The 16021-nt window shown below is 39.6% G+C and overlaps 1 protein-coding gene across 1 annotated transcript; it reads left to right on the top strand.

Annotated features, from left to right (window-relative positions):
* The first annotated feature begins 384 nt into the window (after positions 1–384).
* On the top strand, positions 385–14554 carry LOC126994074 (uncharacterized). Its single transcript, XM_050853319.1, has 11 exons — positions 385–534; positions 4471–4563; positions 7612–7963; positions 8128–8262; positions 8984–9056; positions 10467–10646; positions 10784–10996; positions 11217–11397; positions 12471–12553; positions 12896–13030; positions 14501–14554. The coding sequence occupies exons 2-11, from the start codon at positions 4476–4478 to the stop codon at positions 14552–14554; spliced, it is 1494 nt and encodes a 497-aa protein (XP_050709276.1). The 5' UTR covers positions 385–534; positions 4471–4475.
* The last annotated feature ends 1467 nt before the right edge of the window (positions 14555–16021 follow it).

Genomic DNA, 16021 nt, shown 5'->3' with positions numbered 1-16021 from the left:
TTCTCAAACACTTCGGGGCATACACTGTAAAAATTGGAGGGTATTGAAAGGGTATAACTAGTTGTGTATGGTATAATTTTCAGTGAAATACCCCTAACTTCAACAATATCCTTCTTAACCACGAGGAAGGGTATTTAAAATCAAGAATAGACCCTCTATGAGACATAGCAATAAATATGTGTGGAGGCTTTTTTATTTTAGGCTATGAATTTCAATGTTACTCTTTATTAAATCTCAGCATTTGTACACTGAGTATATACTGCGACAAAAGACACGATAAAAACGTATTGTTTTCGAGATATCGATAGATTTGAGAAGATACATTATCATGCGCTGCAGTACTTGGCAGGAGCTGCATGCATAATTGCCAAAGGTCGCTTGAACAGTCCATCGCCCCGGTCGCAGAGCTAGGAGCGCGGGAAGCCAGTGCCACCACCCATCAGTGCTAGTGTCGGAGTGTTGTGGAGTGCCTCATCATTATTTTCGTTTTACAAGCCTACTGACACAGGATTTCATCAATATCAACTATACCAGGTAAGGATAACTGCTTGTGCTTGTCTACATAAACGTAAGAGGAAGGTCCCTGGGTAAAGGAGTTAGAGAAAGGACAGGTTAATTTGTGCAGTATACAGAAGTCAGGAGGAATTCAAGTGATGAGCTGTGAGGGGGAAAGGAAAAAGGGAGTTATCATTATTATATGTTGTGTGTTTGAGAGAGAGAGAGAGAGAGAGAGAGAGAGAGAGAGAGAGAGAGAGAGAGAGAGTGTGTGGCAGCCTGGCTGGTCCGTTACGGGTTTAGTACCAGTACGACTCTCATGGAGGCGTCCTCTAGCCTACCTCTACGGGGCAGTCTCTGCTCAGGTAAGAGTACTTCTTTAAACTGCTAGCAGTGCTATTATGTCCCACTGCAGCACCATGAGCGTACTGGGTCTTTTTTTCGGCTCAAAACTTTAGGTGGTGGCCAGCCCACTTGGAGAAAGGTCCGGGGGAAAGGGGTAGGGAACTTCAGTAGTGTTGCCACCTGTCCCTTAAAATACGGAACCGTTCCGTATTGAAGCGTGAAATGCTGCGTTCCTTATTGAACCAATACGGAACGCCATTTGTTCCGTATTTGCCTGTATGAATAGTCAAGCAAATTAAATAAATTAATAAGTCATCGTGACCAAATATTAAAACAAATACATAACCAGTTCACAAAAATATATGATTTGTTAGGGGTTTGTCGCGCCACCCGCGGCCCGTGCGTTACGGGAACAGTACACGTAATATCTCGCACCGGCTCCACGGTCCATCACCAACAGCATAAGTAATGGCTATATTTATGATCCATTCATATTCCAGGTAGTTACTGTTTTCTCCAAATGAATTTTCTTTTTTTCTTTAATTAAGGGAAATATATTTTTCAGTGTCTCATTCTTTAGAATTTATACAAACATGTAGTTTCAAAAATATATTACTGATAACTTGACTCATGAACGTATTTTCCAATATATCCTCACATTTAGTCAAGATATCCTTGAATTCCTCCTAATACAGGGTTCTTATGGAAGAGCTTATCTTCAAGCCTTGTCAATATGATTGACTTTCTACCCGCCATCACTGTTCCAACCTCAGATAATGCGTTCCGTATTTTTAGGAGGTGGAGGTGGCAACCCTATGGGAACCTCTTCAGCACGGTGACGCAGTATACGCGTCATTTGGTCTCTCGTAGCATATCCGAGTGACGCGCATACTGCGTCATGGTCGCTTGAGTCAGTGTGTGTTTCATTTCTTCCCGGATATGGCACGAGACTTTCAAAATGTTGCTCGGATATGCTACGGTGTTTTATGTACCTCCCAATATTATTCTTATGTCAGAGTATGAAGTAATTTCCCTCTCTTTTTCTATTGTGTCCGAGACTCGGACACAATAGAAAAAGAGATTACGCGCGAGACATCGTTTTCTATAAATAAAATTGCCTGTTGTGCTATTGTTGTGTCCTTCATTTATCATTCTTTTCGTAATTCAGAGAGAGAGAGAGAGAGAGAGAGAGAGAGAGAGAGAGAGAGAGAGAGAGGCGCTAGACACGTTCAGTTCCAGTATGGGACGGGGCTCTTACAGGCCCACGGACAACACGCCTAACAGCGAGCCAGTCTTCATCCTGCCATCGTATGTGGTGCTTGTGATTTAGGTTTTGGAAGTATAACATTGGTGATACGACATGTCTAAATGGAAAGGCACGTATGACTCTACAAGAGTGTAACTTGTATGTACATTGGATTTATAATTAGCAATAATTAAAAAGTTTGGTAATGAAATGACGAATCTGGTAATAACTGGAGTCGAACTTGGCAATGCCTGTCGTACAAGAGTTGGCAACCCTGGTCCGAGTCAGTCACGTGGCAACACTTGGTGAGAGATGTGTGATCCATCACCCCATACATCCCGCTCTGCACCCTCTTCACCCCACAAAACTTCTTCACCACCACCCTCTCCACATCCACACCACACACCATCCCGCCACACACACCACCGCTCATCTTCACCCCTATCTGCTAATTTTGTTTCTCAGCCTCCTTCACTCCCACAATCACCCATCGTTGCTTACCACTCACTCTCACTCTCACCACCACCAGCACCACCTTCTCCTTCACATTCAGCCCCTCCTCCATCTCCCACGCCCCTTCATCCGTCACCATCACCCTCACCTTCTCCTTCACATTCAGCCCCTCCTCCATCTCCCGCGCCCCTTCATCCGTCACCATCACCCTCACCCTCACCACCACCTTCTCCTTCACATTCAGCCCCTCCTCCATCTCCTGCGCCCCTTCATCCGTCACCATCACCCTCACCCTCACCACCACCTTTTCCTTCACATTCAGCCCCTCCTCCATCTCCCGCGCCCCTTCATCCGTCACCATCACCCTCACCACCACCTTCTCCTTCACATTCAGCCCCTCCTCCATCTCCCGCGCCCCTTCATCCGTCACCATCACCCTCACCACCACCTTCTCCTTCACATTCAGCCCCTCCTCCATCTCCCGCGCCCCTTCATCCGTCACCACCACCTTCTCCTTCACATTCAGCCCCTCCTCCATCTCCCGCGCCCCTTCATCCGTCACCCTCACCCTCACCCTCACCACCACCACCACCTCCTTCACCGCCACCAGCTGCCGAGAACTCTTTCTCAAGTGTGTCAACACTTATACTTTATCAATCAGAGGAGGAGGAAGAATACCAACTTCCATCGCCGCCACCCTCCGATGAAAATTAGTGAGTGAAATATAAATTGCATTTTATTTTAGACTGAATATTGGTGTGTAAGGCACAATGGAATTATTCTCGATATTCAGATACATACTCTGTTATGATTATGTTTCGTTTTGTGATTGACCGTGGAGTTTTTAAAGTTTGCCGCGAGCGCTGAAATCCCGGATATGAGCTGTGAGGGGGGAAGGAGAAAAAGAAGAGAGAATTATTATCATTGTATGCTGAGAGAGAGAGAGAGAGAGAGAGAGAGAGAGAGAGAGAGAGAGAGAGAGAGAGAGAGAGAGAGAGAGTATGAGGCAGGTCCGTTACACGTTCAGTACCAGTCAGGGGCAACTCAACTTTGATGACAGCCTCGACCGGACTATCAGTGAGCATTTAGTCTCTGCTCTGCTCTGTTTCACTACACTCGTCTATTGCTATTATAGTGTTATGGTCAGTTCATTATTATATGCTGTGTGTATGAGAGAGAGAGAGAGAGAGAGAGAGAGAGAGAGAGAGAGAGAGAGAGAGAGAGAGAGAGAGAGAGAGAGAGGGGTCAGGAGGTCAATTGTTTTTACTACGAAGCGGAGGTGGCTCAAGGTCAGGTTGGTGTGTGTGTGTGTGTGTGTGTGTGTGTGTGTGTGTGTGTAATCCACCTCATGGTCTACTGTTCATACCAGCCAGACGTTCCCCTACAGAAAGACCACAGTTCATCTTTCCGATTTGGGGGAAGGCCTGAGACCACTCACACACAGCACACAGGGAAAGCAAGGTCACAACTCCTTGACTGACATTTCGTACCTACTCACTGCTAGATAAACGGGGGCTACACGTGAAAGGACACACACACACACACACACACACACACACATACACACAGTCGGTAGAACGCCTGACTCTTATTCACGTGGTCTCGAGTTCTAGCCTTCTTGGACATCAGCACATTTTTCTGGTTGATACCGGAGTATTACTCTCCCTCCTTGAGCAAGGGGGAGGGGGTGTGTTGTCTGTGGGTCTCAGCGTTACCCGAAAATGGGAAATAACGAGCTCCAAGCTCACTCGGTAAGGGTAAAGCAGCTGGCGACCGCAAGTCCATCGCGTGATCAAGACCATGGGTGAATTGCACACACACACACACACACACACACACACACACACACACACACACACACACACACACAGCTTGCTGTAGCTTGTTATTAGAATTTAGAAACACAATATTCATATGTGACTGTATTACAGAAGTAATGGTGTCGGTGTCGACCTGGGGCACTGCTGAAGTTAGTGACTGGCTAACAAGAATAGGACTACACAACTATGTTCAAGTTTTTATAGGTAAGGCCTTGATATTTGAATTTTAGAAAAATAAATAGAAAACATTCCTAAATATTAGAAGAAATCACTGCTGCTGAAGTTGTTGGAACTTAATATAGTAGTAAAGGAATCTGGAACTTACCCATCATCACTAAAATTTATGTGATATGCACTAAGTAAAAATACAGCTATCAAAGCAATTATACAAATCTCAAGACCTCTATTGTGTCAAGAAACCCAAAGTAATTATTTTTATTCGCAGGGAATTTTATCATTTCTAAGATTTTTTTTCATATTTGGAAGTCGTGGTCATGCTTGTTATTAACTTTCCTTATTTCAGGTCTGTAGAGGAGCATAATGCCTAAAGTCAAAGCCCATCCACTTCCTTGTCCATTTTGTAAAGTACCAACTTATAATTTCAGCCAGTATACAAAACACTTGCAGATATATCATGAGCATGAAAACAAATTTAAAATCAGCTGTCATGATTCAGACTGCAAGAAAACATTTACAAGGGTGTTTCCTTATATAATTCATAATAAAAGGAATCATGCAACAAAAGAATTCCTTGACTATGCAGCAGAAGTTTCACACTCAGAGAAAATAAACAATACTGGGAAAACAGAATGTGAACATATCGAAGTAAATAATCCAACTGAAAGCAAACGTGGTGAAGATCAAGAGAGCGTTAAAGAGGAGTTTACAATGCATTTTGCAAAGTATTTACTCCGTTTAAAAGAAAGACACATGCTACCCGACAATGTTCAAAGGTCGCTCATTTCGGAGCTAGAATTTTTTCTGAACTTTTCAGATAATATATACAAGAAAATAATAGATCAGTGTTTCTTAGAAGAAAATGGAAGTTACCCCAAAAATTCCCAAACTTACAAAGCTTTGAAGACTCAGGGACCATTGTTTGATGAGGAAATAAATGCAGTCAACAGTAAGTTCAAACTGAGAAGCTATATTGCAGCAAACTTTCCTTATGTAAGTCCACAAGCTTTTTATTTATCTGTTCATGACAGAGCGTCCATATATCATTATGTACCAGTAATAGAGATGCTGAAAGCAGTGCTCTCAAGAATAGATGTACAAAAGCAAATACAACAAAATGAACATAGCTATCATCACCCTAATGTGTTATATGACACTTGTGATGGTGAGTGCAGTAATACTGTTGACTGCTTATCAAACCCCATCAAACTTCACATGTATATTGATGAATTTGAGATTTGCAATCCAATTGGTTCAAAGCGAGGGGAGTATAAATTGACAGCAGTGTATTTTGCAATTGGAAATCTGCCCAAAATTTTTAGAAATAAAGAGGACACCATATTTTTATGCCTACTGGTTAGGCATAAATTCTTGAAATTATATGATCCTACGTACCAAAAACTTTTTCAACCTTTAATAACAGACTTACAAACTCTACAAAATGGCATTGAGTATGATGCAGGCTTCAAGAAACTTAAATTTACAGCCGTGCTAGAGTTCGTGTTGGGAGACAATTTGTCGTCCCATGCTGTGGCTGGATTTCAGACAAATTTTAATTCAGGCTCATTCTGTAGGTTTTGTTCTATAAGATATTCTGAGTTCAGGAACACATTATGCATATCTAAATTAAGAGAAAGGAATAGTGTTGCCTATGCTCATCAAATAAAGTTCATTGATAAAAATGCAGCAGATGCAGCTATATATGGCATTAAGCATAGGTGTGCTTTGTCTCAACTGAACTATTTTACAGTTCCTGAATCATTTCCCTCAGATATAATGCATGACTGTCTTGAAGGAATAATTCCCCTAACTGTTCAACTTGTTCTCAAAGAACTTTATAAGGAAAATCTTGTTACAGTGAAGGGTTTGAATGAATCCCTCCTTCAAACACGGGTTCCTGTGAGTGATAAGCCTAATTTCTTTAATGACAATTTTTTTAGTGGAAATGGCAAGATTGTGGGTAAGGCTTCACAGAAATTAGAGTTGTTTCTAGTTTTGCCCCAGCTTGTTGATCTTTCCTCTGTGGGTAATTCTGCAGCATGGGATGTTTACATAGCACTGAGGAAATGTATGGATTTTATATTAAGTCCAGTTGTTGAAAAAGATCATCTGCCTCATTTAGCAGGCCTTATTGAATCATATATCCTGAAATTCAAGAGCACATTTGGTCACAGCAGTTTAATACCTAAACATCATTTTATGATGCACTTCCCCTCACAGATAGAGAAGTTTGGACCACTGAGAAATTTGTGGTGTATGAGGTTTGAGGCTAAGCACCAATATTTCAAAAAGCTTATTGCAAATACTAGGAATTTCAAGAATGTCACTCATACACTGACTGAACGGCATCAGATGAGAGTAGCTCACGCACTTGCATCATCAATTTTTTTGCATGAGGGGAAGGAACCGCAATCTGCAGTCATTAGCGTTGATGTAAACAGCTTGCCACAGTCTTTAAAATTAGCTCTTCAAGATAAGATTGGTAAACCACTGTCCAACATTAATACTGTAAAATGCTTGAAAGTTGATGGCGTAAGTTACAACACAAATTCAAGTGCTTGCTATATACTGGACTGCAATGATGAAACTCCTTGTTTTGCACAAGTCAAACACATAGTGCTAGTGGAAAAGGAATGGTATTTTTGTCTCAAATTACTGTTGCCCAAGAAATATAATGAAATTGCTCATGCATATGAAGTTGAACTTCACGCAGGTTGGATTATTGTACTCCTGAGTATTTACTTGACAGTCACATGCACAGAACTTACAGAAAAGACAAGGTGACTTATGCTTATTCAACATTTTATGTCACCAAGTACCTTAAAGCTGCAAATTAAGATTATGAAGCGCAAAGTTTCTTACGAGTCCTTTTTTTAGCTTCTTAATTGCTTTATTTAATTATAAAGTATATATATATATAGATATATATATATATATATATATATATATATATATATATATATATATATATATATATATATATATATATATATATATATATATATATATATGTTTGGTTCAGTCTTATTAACTCAGAATGTGACTCCTTCTCTTATTTGATTTATATCTAACTAGACAATGAAATGGAAGGGCAAGACATTATAGACATCAACGAGAAGATGATAGGGAAGCTGATTCCTCCAGTGGGAAAACAACTTCTCTTCTTTCGGGAGCAGGCTACTTTGAAGGACCCAACTAGTCTTTCAGTGCTGGATACCCAACCTAAAGGTGGAAGAACGTCACAGCCAACTCATGACGCAGTGGAAGCAAGAGCAAGTACTCCAGTGAGCAGTATATGTGGAGAGCCATCGTTATCATCTCTAACAGACACTTTACTGTCTGATGAGGAGGAAGTCTCTCAGCCACCTTCCACAGTTATCAATGACGAGACCTCTGGTGACCTTTGGAATGATTTGCAGAATTACAAGTGAGCTGCTGATGTTCATGTCAGGGTGTAATTTCTGTATCTGCCAAGTGTTCATGTCACCATCAATGCTAGATTCTTGAAGACTTTTTTTAGTCCGCCAAGCCATATTAATTAACAGAGGAGTCTTCTCTAAATCTTACCTTTGGTTATTTATGACATTTCAGACTGCCTCTTTTTCCGCCATGCGTAAAGACCCTCTTACAAACAAGAAAAAGTCCACAAGATTACCTGCCTGGAACTTCAAACAGAAGAAGAATCATTGAGGTCCTTACATGTGACCTACAAAAGAGGAATATCCTGTAAGTACACACTTTTCGGTGCATTTTTCACAATTTTAATTGTCTCTAAAACACACACATCAATCACTAATGAGAGCATACATGTAGGGTGTGTGTGTGTGTGTGTGTGTGTGTGTGTACACATATTATATATATATATATATATATATATATATATATATATATATATAGAGAGAGAGAGAGAGAGAGAGAGAGAGAGAGAGAGAGAGAGAGAGAGAGAGAGAGAGAGAGATTGATAGAGATAAATATAGATAGATACACACACACACACACACACACACACACACACACACATATATATATATATATATATATATATATATATAGAGAGAGAGAGAGAGAGAGAGAGAGAGAGAGAGAGAGAGAGAGAGAGAGAGAGAGAGAGAGAGAGAGAGAGAGAGAGAGACTAAAGGCCGGTCTACACTATCAGTGGGCACCTGTGGTTTTGGAGTATGGTAACGGCGAGTACCTGGAAAATGATAGTGTAGACGCGAACAACTGAAGCACCATCCCTGACCGCTCGGAGAGTTTCTGCCATGCTTCACCACCATCCCTCGAAACTGATGAGTTGCGTGCTCCAGCACCACAGGTGCCCACTGATTGTGTAGATCGGCCTTTAGATGTTGCTCAGTTGAATATTATAGTGTATAACCTGCATTCTTTTACAAGAGATATATATATAGTACATTCACACTATAAGTACCCCCTTATCTTCCTCCAGGACACCTTCAAAACAGGGATACACCAACCTACTAGATGCCCTGTTTAGTGAATATCCACACATTGGAGACCCAGTAAGAATGCATGTTTTTATTAATTTGATGTGCATTTCGCCTGTGTAATCCATGTTCTTATTATTTAATTAGAACACATATAACTCTAAATTTAATGGTTAAACGTAAATAAATGAGTGGCCGTACTAATTTTTTTTGTCACTTGCATCAGTGAACGTGTCGTCATGTATGGGCTGTTTGACCGCCAAAAAAGTAACAATCATGCATCTTGCATGACTAATTTGCACTATTCCACAGACACCCAAATCAACAGGAACTGCAGTTATCAAGGAACGATGCTGCAGAACGCTTAACCTCAGACCTTTCTATCATTTCCGACTGGGGAATGAGGAACTTAGTTTTCTTCAATGCCTCAAAAACTCAATTTCTTCATCTACCTACTCGACAAAATCTTCCACACAACTTTCCCCTATTCTTCAGTAACACACAGCTGTCTCCCTCACCCATACTAAACAGCCTTGGTCTATCCTTTACCCCAAAACTCAACTGGAATTTTCATATCTCATCTCTTGCTAAGACAGCTTCCTCGAGGTTAGGCGTTCTGTATCGTCTTCAGCCGTTTTTCTCCCCCAATCAACTGCTTTCAATATACAGGTGCCTTGTCCGCCCTTGTATGGCGTATGCAGGCCATGTGTAGGGAGGTTCAACACACAGCTCTTTTGGACAGAGTGGATTCAAAGGCTTTCCGTCTCATTAGATCCCCTCCTCTTATTACCTGTCTTCTACCTCTCAAATCTCGCCGCGATGTTGCCTCTCTCTCAATTTTCTATCGCTATTTTCATGCTAACTGCTCTTCTGGACTTTCTAACTACATACCTCCCCGTCTCCCAGGGCCGGGCCTCGCTGTACACTTCTTTCTTTACAAGCTCACTCCTATACTGTCCAGACCCCTTATGCAAGAGTGAACCAGAACCACAAACATTTATCTGTTACTAAGCCGCGCGGTGTTTTAAGGCATGGTAACTGCATATTATTTTTATTATGTCATATCGCACTGTATACATAAAGCCGCTTATCGTCATTTTCATACTTCACACCCATTAAAAACTTAACATGTTAACTCCCACATATTTAATTTGTTGGATATTTCACATTTGTTTATTTTATTTTTTCTCATTTAGTTCCGCCTCCATATTGTGGAGAAATGCCATCACCAAAATAGAAAACATATTAAACATTAAAATCAATTAAACCATAAAGATAAAGTATCTGACACTTTGCTGAACGTTTCACTAATAAATAGACTATTCATGATTCATGAAGGTACAAGGTGAATTTACCAAGCCATAAGATAAAGTTTTGATGTTTTTCTTTTGAGATGCTTTACTTCATAGGTAGGCCTCCCGTGCGCGGAACTACTAATTATACCGTAGTTATTTTGCAATACTTTTGTAATGTGTCTTTCAACAGAAATGTTGGAGGATGTCCCTTCGTACCAAGATGAAAAACATTCGAGTGCCACTAACATCACACAACACTGTGAAAATTCTTAAAGAAAAATTTGGCTGTCCAGTAACAGGAGGTCGGAAAAGTACGGCATTGTCAGAAAAGGAAGAAGTTCAACCACGCAAGAAAAGGCAAAAGCTCAAGGTGTGGATTAAGAATTTTATCTTCTTAGTATTGTTTGCATAGTTATGACACCGGCTGCATATGTGCTTGCTGATGATGATGACGATATGTCTTAGAACTATCACTGAAGTTTTTCTGATAAAGTTATTTTTTTCCAGGTTGATTTGGAGGGACATGAAGATGATGAGGTGACTACACGCGCCCACATAGATGCACTGAATGCAGAATTGAGAAAAGGGTCACCTGATCTTGCAGTGATTGCTGTAAAAATGGACAGAACATTTGTCTACCGTTGGAAAAGGATCAACGATCAACGTTTGTCAGTGGCTGACATCATCTCAGAGTTTCCAGCCCTGAGGCGAAGAAATTTTGTGAGTTTTCAAAATCTTTGTTGTCTTTTTTCGATGTTAAGGGTTGTGCTATATGACGAGCTATGTTATTATCTGTCGCTGATGAATTCATTATTATTTATGAATAATTTTTATAACATATTTCAGTGAAAGCATCAGACATTTTATTCATATATATGGTGCAGAGGCCATGCACTTAACGACAAAAAAATACTATGTTTTTAACACCAAGATGTTTCAGCTTGCAGGGGAAGCTGAACGACATGGTATTTTGAAGCCCCTTGAAAACTCTTACCTCCAACTCCATACATCACTACTTGAGTTGATGAAGTATACCAAGTCCCGTTGCAAAGGTTACAAAGAGTACTTCTCAAAATACCAAGAGGACTTGGACAGCAGTCTGAATGAAGATAAAAGAATCGGTAAATATTTATTTCTTTCTTTAAAGGTGAACGTGATAACAATAGTCATTATTTTTAAAGATAAAGGTGATAATTTTATTTGTCATTAATAGGTGGTCAGTAGAATTATGTCACAATCACGTCAAAAAAATTATCTTTATATACTTGGTTATAGTGTCCAGACATACTAGTCGTAACTACTTTATCAAAGTTTTCTTTTTATTCTTTCGTTGAGTGTTTTTATTTCTATTGTGTCGGGAACTTTTTCCCAGTTGGGATACCACGAGTTAGTGTCTCCAGCTGTCCCTTCTCAGGCACTCCCTTTCAGCATATTCCGTTCCTTGCCTGCTCTCTCTCTCTCTCTCTCTCTCTCTCTCTCTCTCTCTCTCTCTCTCTCTCTCTCTCTCTCTCTCTCTCTCTCTCTCTCTCTCTCTCAAGTTATCCTTATTCATTATTATCACGTGTCCATACCATCTCGACGAGCTTCACTTAACCCTTTCAACCACTTGATAATCTCCCACTGCTGTTCCACTCGTAAGAAAAATCCACTTTCTGCTGTGACCTCTTACCTTTTTTTGAATAATAAGGTTTAATGATTCATGGTAAATATGTTTGCAGTTGGCTTAGATAGTTTTTTAGTCATTGTTCTATTACCACCCATGACCTACACAAGAATACACAAGGATGAAAGGAGACTACAAGTTGCCGGTCGGCCTATATATACACATGACGGCTCCTAATGGTGAATCATTCATCATATTCCCATCCATAAATTTATCTAATCTCCACTTGGACTTCAGCTGTGTTCAAAAGATTTAAATTGCTACTGTTTTTAGTTAGTTTACATCACTCATCAACCGCCCTATTGTAAACCAAGCTGAACCTATTTCCTAGCTGAGCCCAAAACTATCTAGGATATACCAATTACAACGTGTCCTAACATCTGTTTTTATTATCAGAACTTTATATTCTCTATTAATGCCCGTAACACACAGTAAAATTTATTCAAACACTCAGCCCCTTAAAACTATCACAAAACCTCTTTACCGTTTACCATTTAGTATTATTGTATTTATTTACGATTAACTTCACAGAATGTGGCCTGCAGTTTGCTGTGCAACTTCTGCCATCGCTTTTTAGAGAGGATGCGACGTATCTACTCGCTGATTCGAATGAGGTAATTTACTGTATTTTTATACATTGTATTTATGGTATGCAACTATTACTAAGAATATATTTCATCAGCTGCCTTAAAATAAAAAATTCTCCTGCTTTTTCTGTGCATGTGATGTCAACAGAACGTATCATACGGCAATGGCTTTTTCCGACAAAAACGAATTCTGCTAAGTCAGAAAAGGATCGAAGATTATATTTGTTTTCTCCTACTGGGCATTGTGCCAGTATAGGTGGCAAACAAGTTCATTAATTTCATAGTTGCTATTATACTTAAGTGACTCGCTAAACAAACTTTTCCTGCTCTTTGGTTCAGTCGTTTGACATAGATGGTCCTTCTTTCCAGAATATCAAATCTCCAGCTCCAGTTCTTACCTGTGAAGGAGGCGAATACCAGCTTCACATCAACGGGGCACCTCTTCTGGCAACAAAATCATCAAAGTTTACAAATGCTTTGGAAGCTCTGTTTCAGTCATATTGGGTATATTTTTCGTTGAATACCCGAAGGAAATAGAAAAGACGTTACTGTTCTTAGAGTCATACATATTTCAACACAATACTAAACTACCTGCATGTGTCTCTACTTGGGCAAAAAAGATTGGTATGAAGTTATAATTTTCTTCACTAACTTATAAAAGACTGAATTTACTTTATCAATGCCATACATGACTGATAATTGGCGTTATTTTTTTTTTTTTTTTTTTAAAGATAACCAAGTGCCATAGGAACAGGGTCAGGGATGTGTCAGAGGGCATGAGAGAAATTCACTTTCTTTTCGGTATCCAATATCAAACCTTTAACACTGCCCGACAGAAATCCTTTGTGTTTCAAAGTTTTCTACATATGTTATTGCAAATTTACTAAAAGAACTCTTCTTTCAATAGTAATTAAGCATGTAACTTGTCTTACTCACTGTTGTCTATTTTATGGTTTTTAGAATAGCAAATTTATTTCAAGGACATGTTCTTTTCAGAGTAATTAAGAATATCATATTTTTTTCTTTTATTTAGAAGCTCTACGTTTAAAGACAAAGAACACTTTACTTTACATTTTTGTCATGCTCAGCCGCAAATGTAGAACTTATCTCTCATTGGCTCATATAGGTTAAATAAATGCTATGTGGTTATATGGCATTGATTTTCACGTATAAATTTGTTTTCATGAAAATGCTATGATATAAAAATATATATAGATATATATATATATATATATATATATATATATATATATATATATATATATATATATATATATATATATATATATATATATATCACTGCATGTGTGTGTTACATGTGCCTGATATATATGATGTTATTGATGTGCCTTATACTAATTTTCAAATAGCCATAAAAAGTATGTACACCAATATTCCTATAATACCAGGTATATATATATATATATATATATATATATATATATATATATATATATATATATATATATATATATATATATATATATATATATTTATTTATTTATTTTGGTGTCTTCATGTCATCTGTATACTGCGTGTAGCTGTGTACAACTTTAATCTATTTTCTATATCTTTATGCCTTATAATTATACTTATAAACGTCTGTAGAAATTATAATAAACTTTTCAACTGAAGTCCTCTTGTGATACCTAATCTGTAGCCATATATAAGGGTATAATGGATTAAGGTACGATGGTATATATATAGCCTAGAATACCCTGCAGCAGGGTATCTTTTGCCTTGGATATACCCCGATGTAAAGGTATTGTAAATATATGTTATACCCTTCATAGGGGTATTGTGTTAAGGGTATATCACATTTCTAAAATACCCCAATAGGGTCTACTATTTCGAACACCAAATATACCCTATGTCTACCCTTTTTATACCTTTAATTTTTTACAGTGTAGAAACACACACACACATTTGATAAGGCTTCCGTGGAGGTTGTTGTGTTAGTATTTCCACGGGCAGTTTCATGAGCCTGGCGGTACGCAGTTTGCCAAGGCTTCTGCACCGTCAACATGAGAAAATAACACTCGTGAGAGCTAGTGGTGCCAGTTTTCCGCCCCTAGTCTATTATATTTATCGATTTCTAAGCCAAACGCTGCCTCCCGCACCCTAATAACAAGATTAATTAATAGTTCTTGTTAAAATGGTTAGTTATTGATGTCCTTTCGTATTAGTTAAGCGTCAAAAGTGTCCAAAAAACAGTAAATGCAGTGGGGTGAATTGGGTGAGCTGGCGCGCCGATGAGAGCTCGAATAATCCCCTTTGTGGCCTTTGGAAGTACTTGTTGTGTATGAACCGAAAGTGTCTGAAAATATGACCTAGACTCTGCTCTCCTTAAAATGAAGTCGAACAATTACTGCCCCGCTATGCTATGGTTTTACTATTTATCGAGGTGTGCATTTTTTCCCGCTTTATCATGTAGTTTACATTTTTCATGGTGAAGTATTCTCAACTAGCGGGCTCTCTCGTTTGTTTGTTTTTGTTTTGCTCTTAGGCTGCTTCCTTTACTATAAAAAAATGCCTCCCCGCCGTGCCATCCGTGTCCCTCAAGCCCATTTTGCTCCCCACGTCGCTGCTATCGTCACCGCCGCCGCCCGCCGTGCCCCGTCCCGTCCCGTCCCGTCCCGTCCCTTTCCGACCGGCACGGTGTAGGGAGCTTGCGTCACGTATATTTAAAGTGTCAGTTATTGGCGCTGTATAACGCGAGGCGCCGCGTGTCGTAGACTGACCATTAATTTCACTGTCCATCTTCCATCCTTCCCCTCCCCTATTCCCTTCCCTCCTCTGCCTCCTCTACCACCGACCTCTATATGTTTACCGGCGGAGAGAGAAACAAATATAATTGACTACCGGCGAAATATATCTTAAATAATGAAGTAAATTAAAAATCATCGCATACGTAACGAACATCTGTGTGTGTGTGTGTGTGTGTGTGTGTGTGTGTGTGTGTGTGTGTGTGTGTGTGTGTGTGTATTTCCCTTTATTTCACCTGCTATATATTACTCACCCCCCCCCTCTCTCTCTCTCTCTCTCTCTCTCTCTCTCTCTCTCTCTCTCTCTCTCCCATTCTTCATTTTTTCTTTTCTTCCTCTCGCCTCCTCTTTCTCTGTTTTCCTTTCCTCTGCATTCATTTTCTCAAATCTCCTATCTCACCTTTCCTCTATCTTCTTTTCTTTTTCTCTCTGTCTATCTCTCTACCTGTCTCTCTATCTATCATTCACTAGCCTCAGCTATGATATATTTAGGGTCTTCTTCCTTTCCTCCGTGACGGAGATGAGCACTGAGGCAACACGCAGCTATAGCATATTCTGCAAACATCACAGTTCCTTTCCTCTACATATAAAATCACTGCCTACTCCTCAATTTCCTCCTTGGGACAAATAACTGAGCGTGGGAAGTTGACGATGAGTGAAGGGAATAGAGGAGAGATTACTAGAGGGAGGAGGAGGTGTGGCTGTGTCGCCCTCCCTTACCCATCCCATC

The sequence above is a fragment of the Eriocheir sinensis genome, unplaced genomic scaffold, assembly GCF_024679095.1.
Source record: "Eriocheir sinensis breed Jianghai 21 unplaced genomic scaffold, ASM2467909v1 Scaffold713, whole genome shotgun sequence".
Lineage (NCBI taxonomy): Eukaryota > Metazoa > Arthropoda > Malacostraca > Decapoda > Varunidae > Eriocheir > Eriocheir sinensis.
This window is presented reverse-complemented; position numbering and strand designations above follow the sequence as displayed.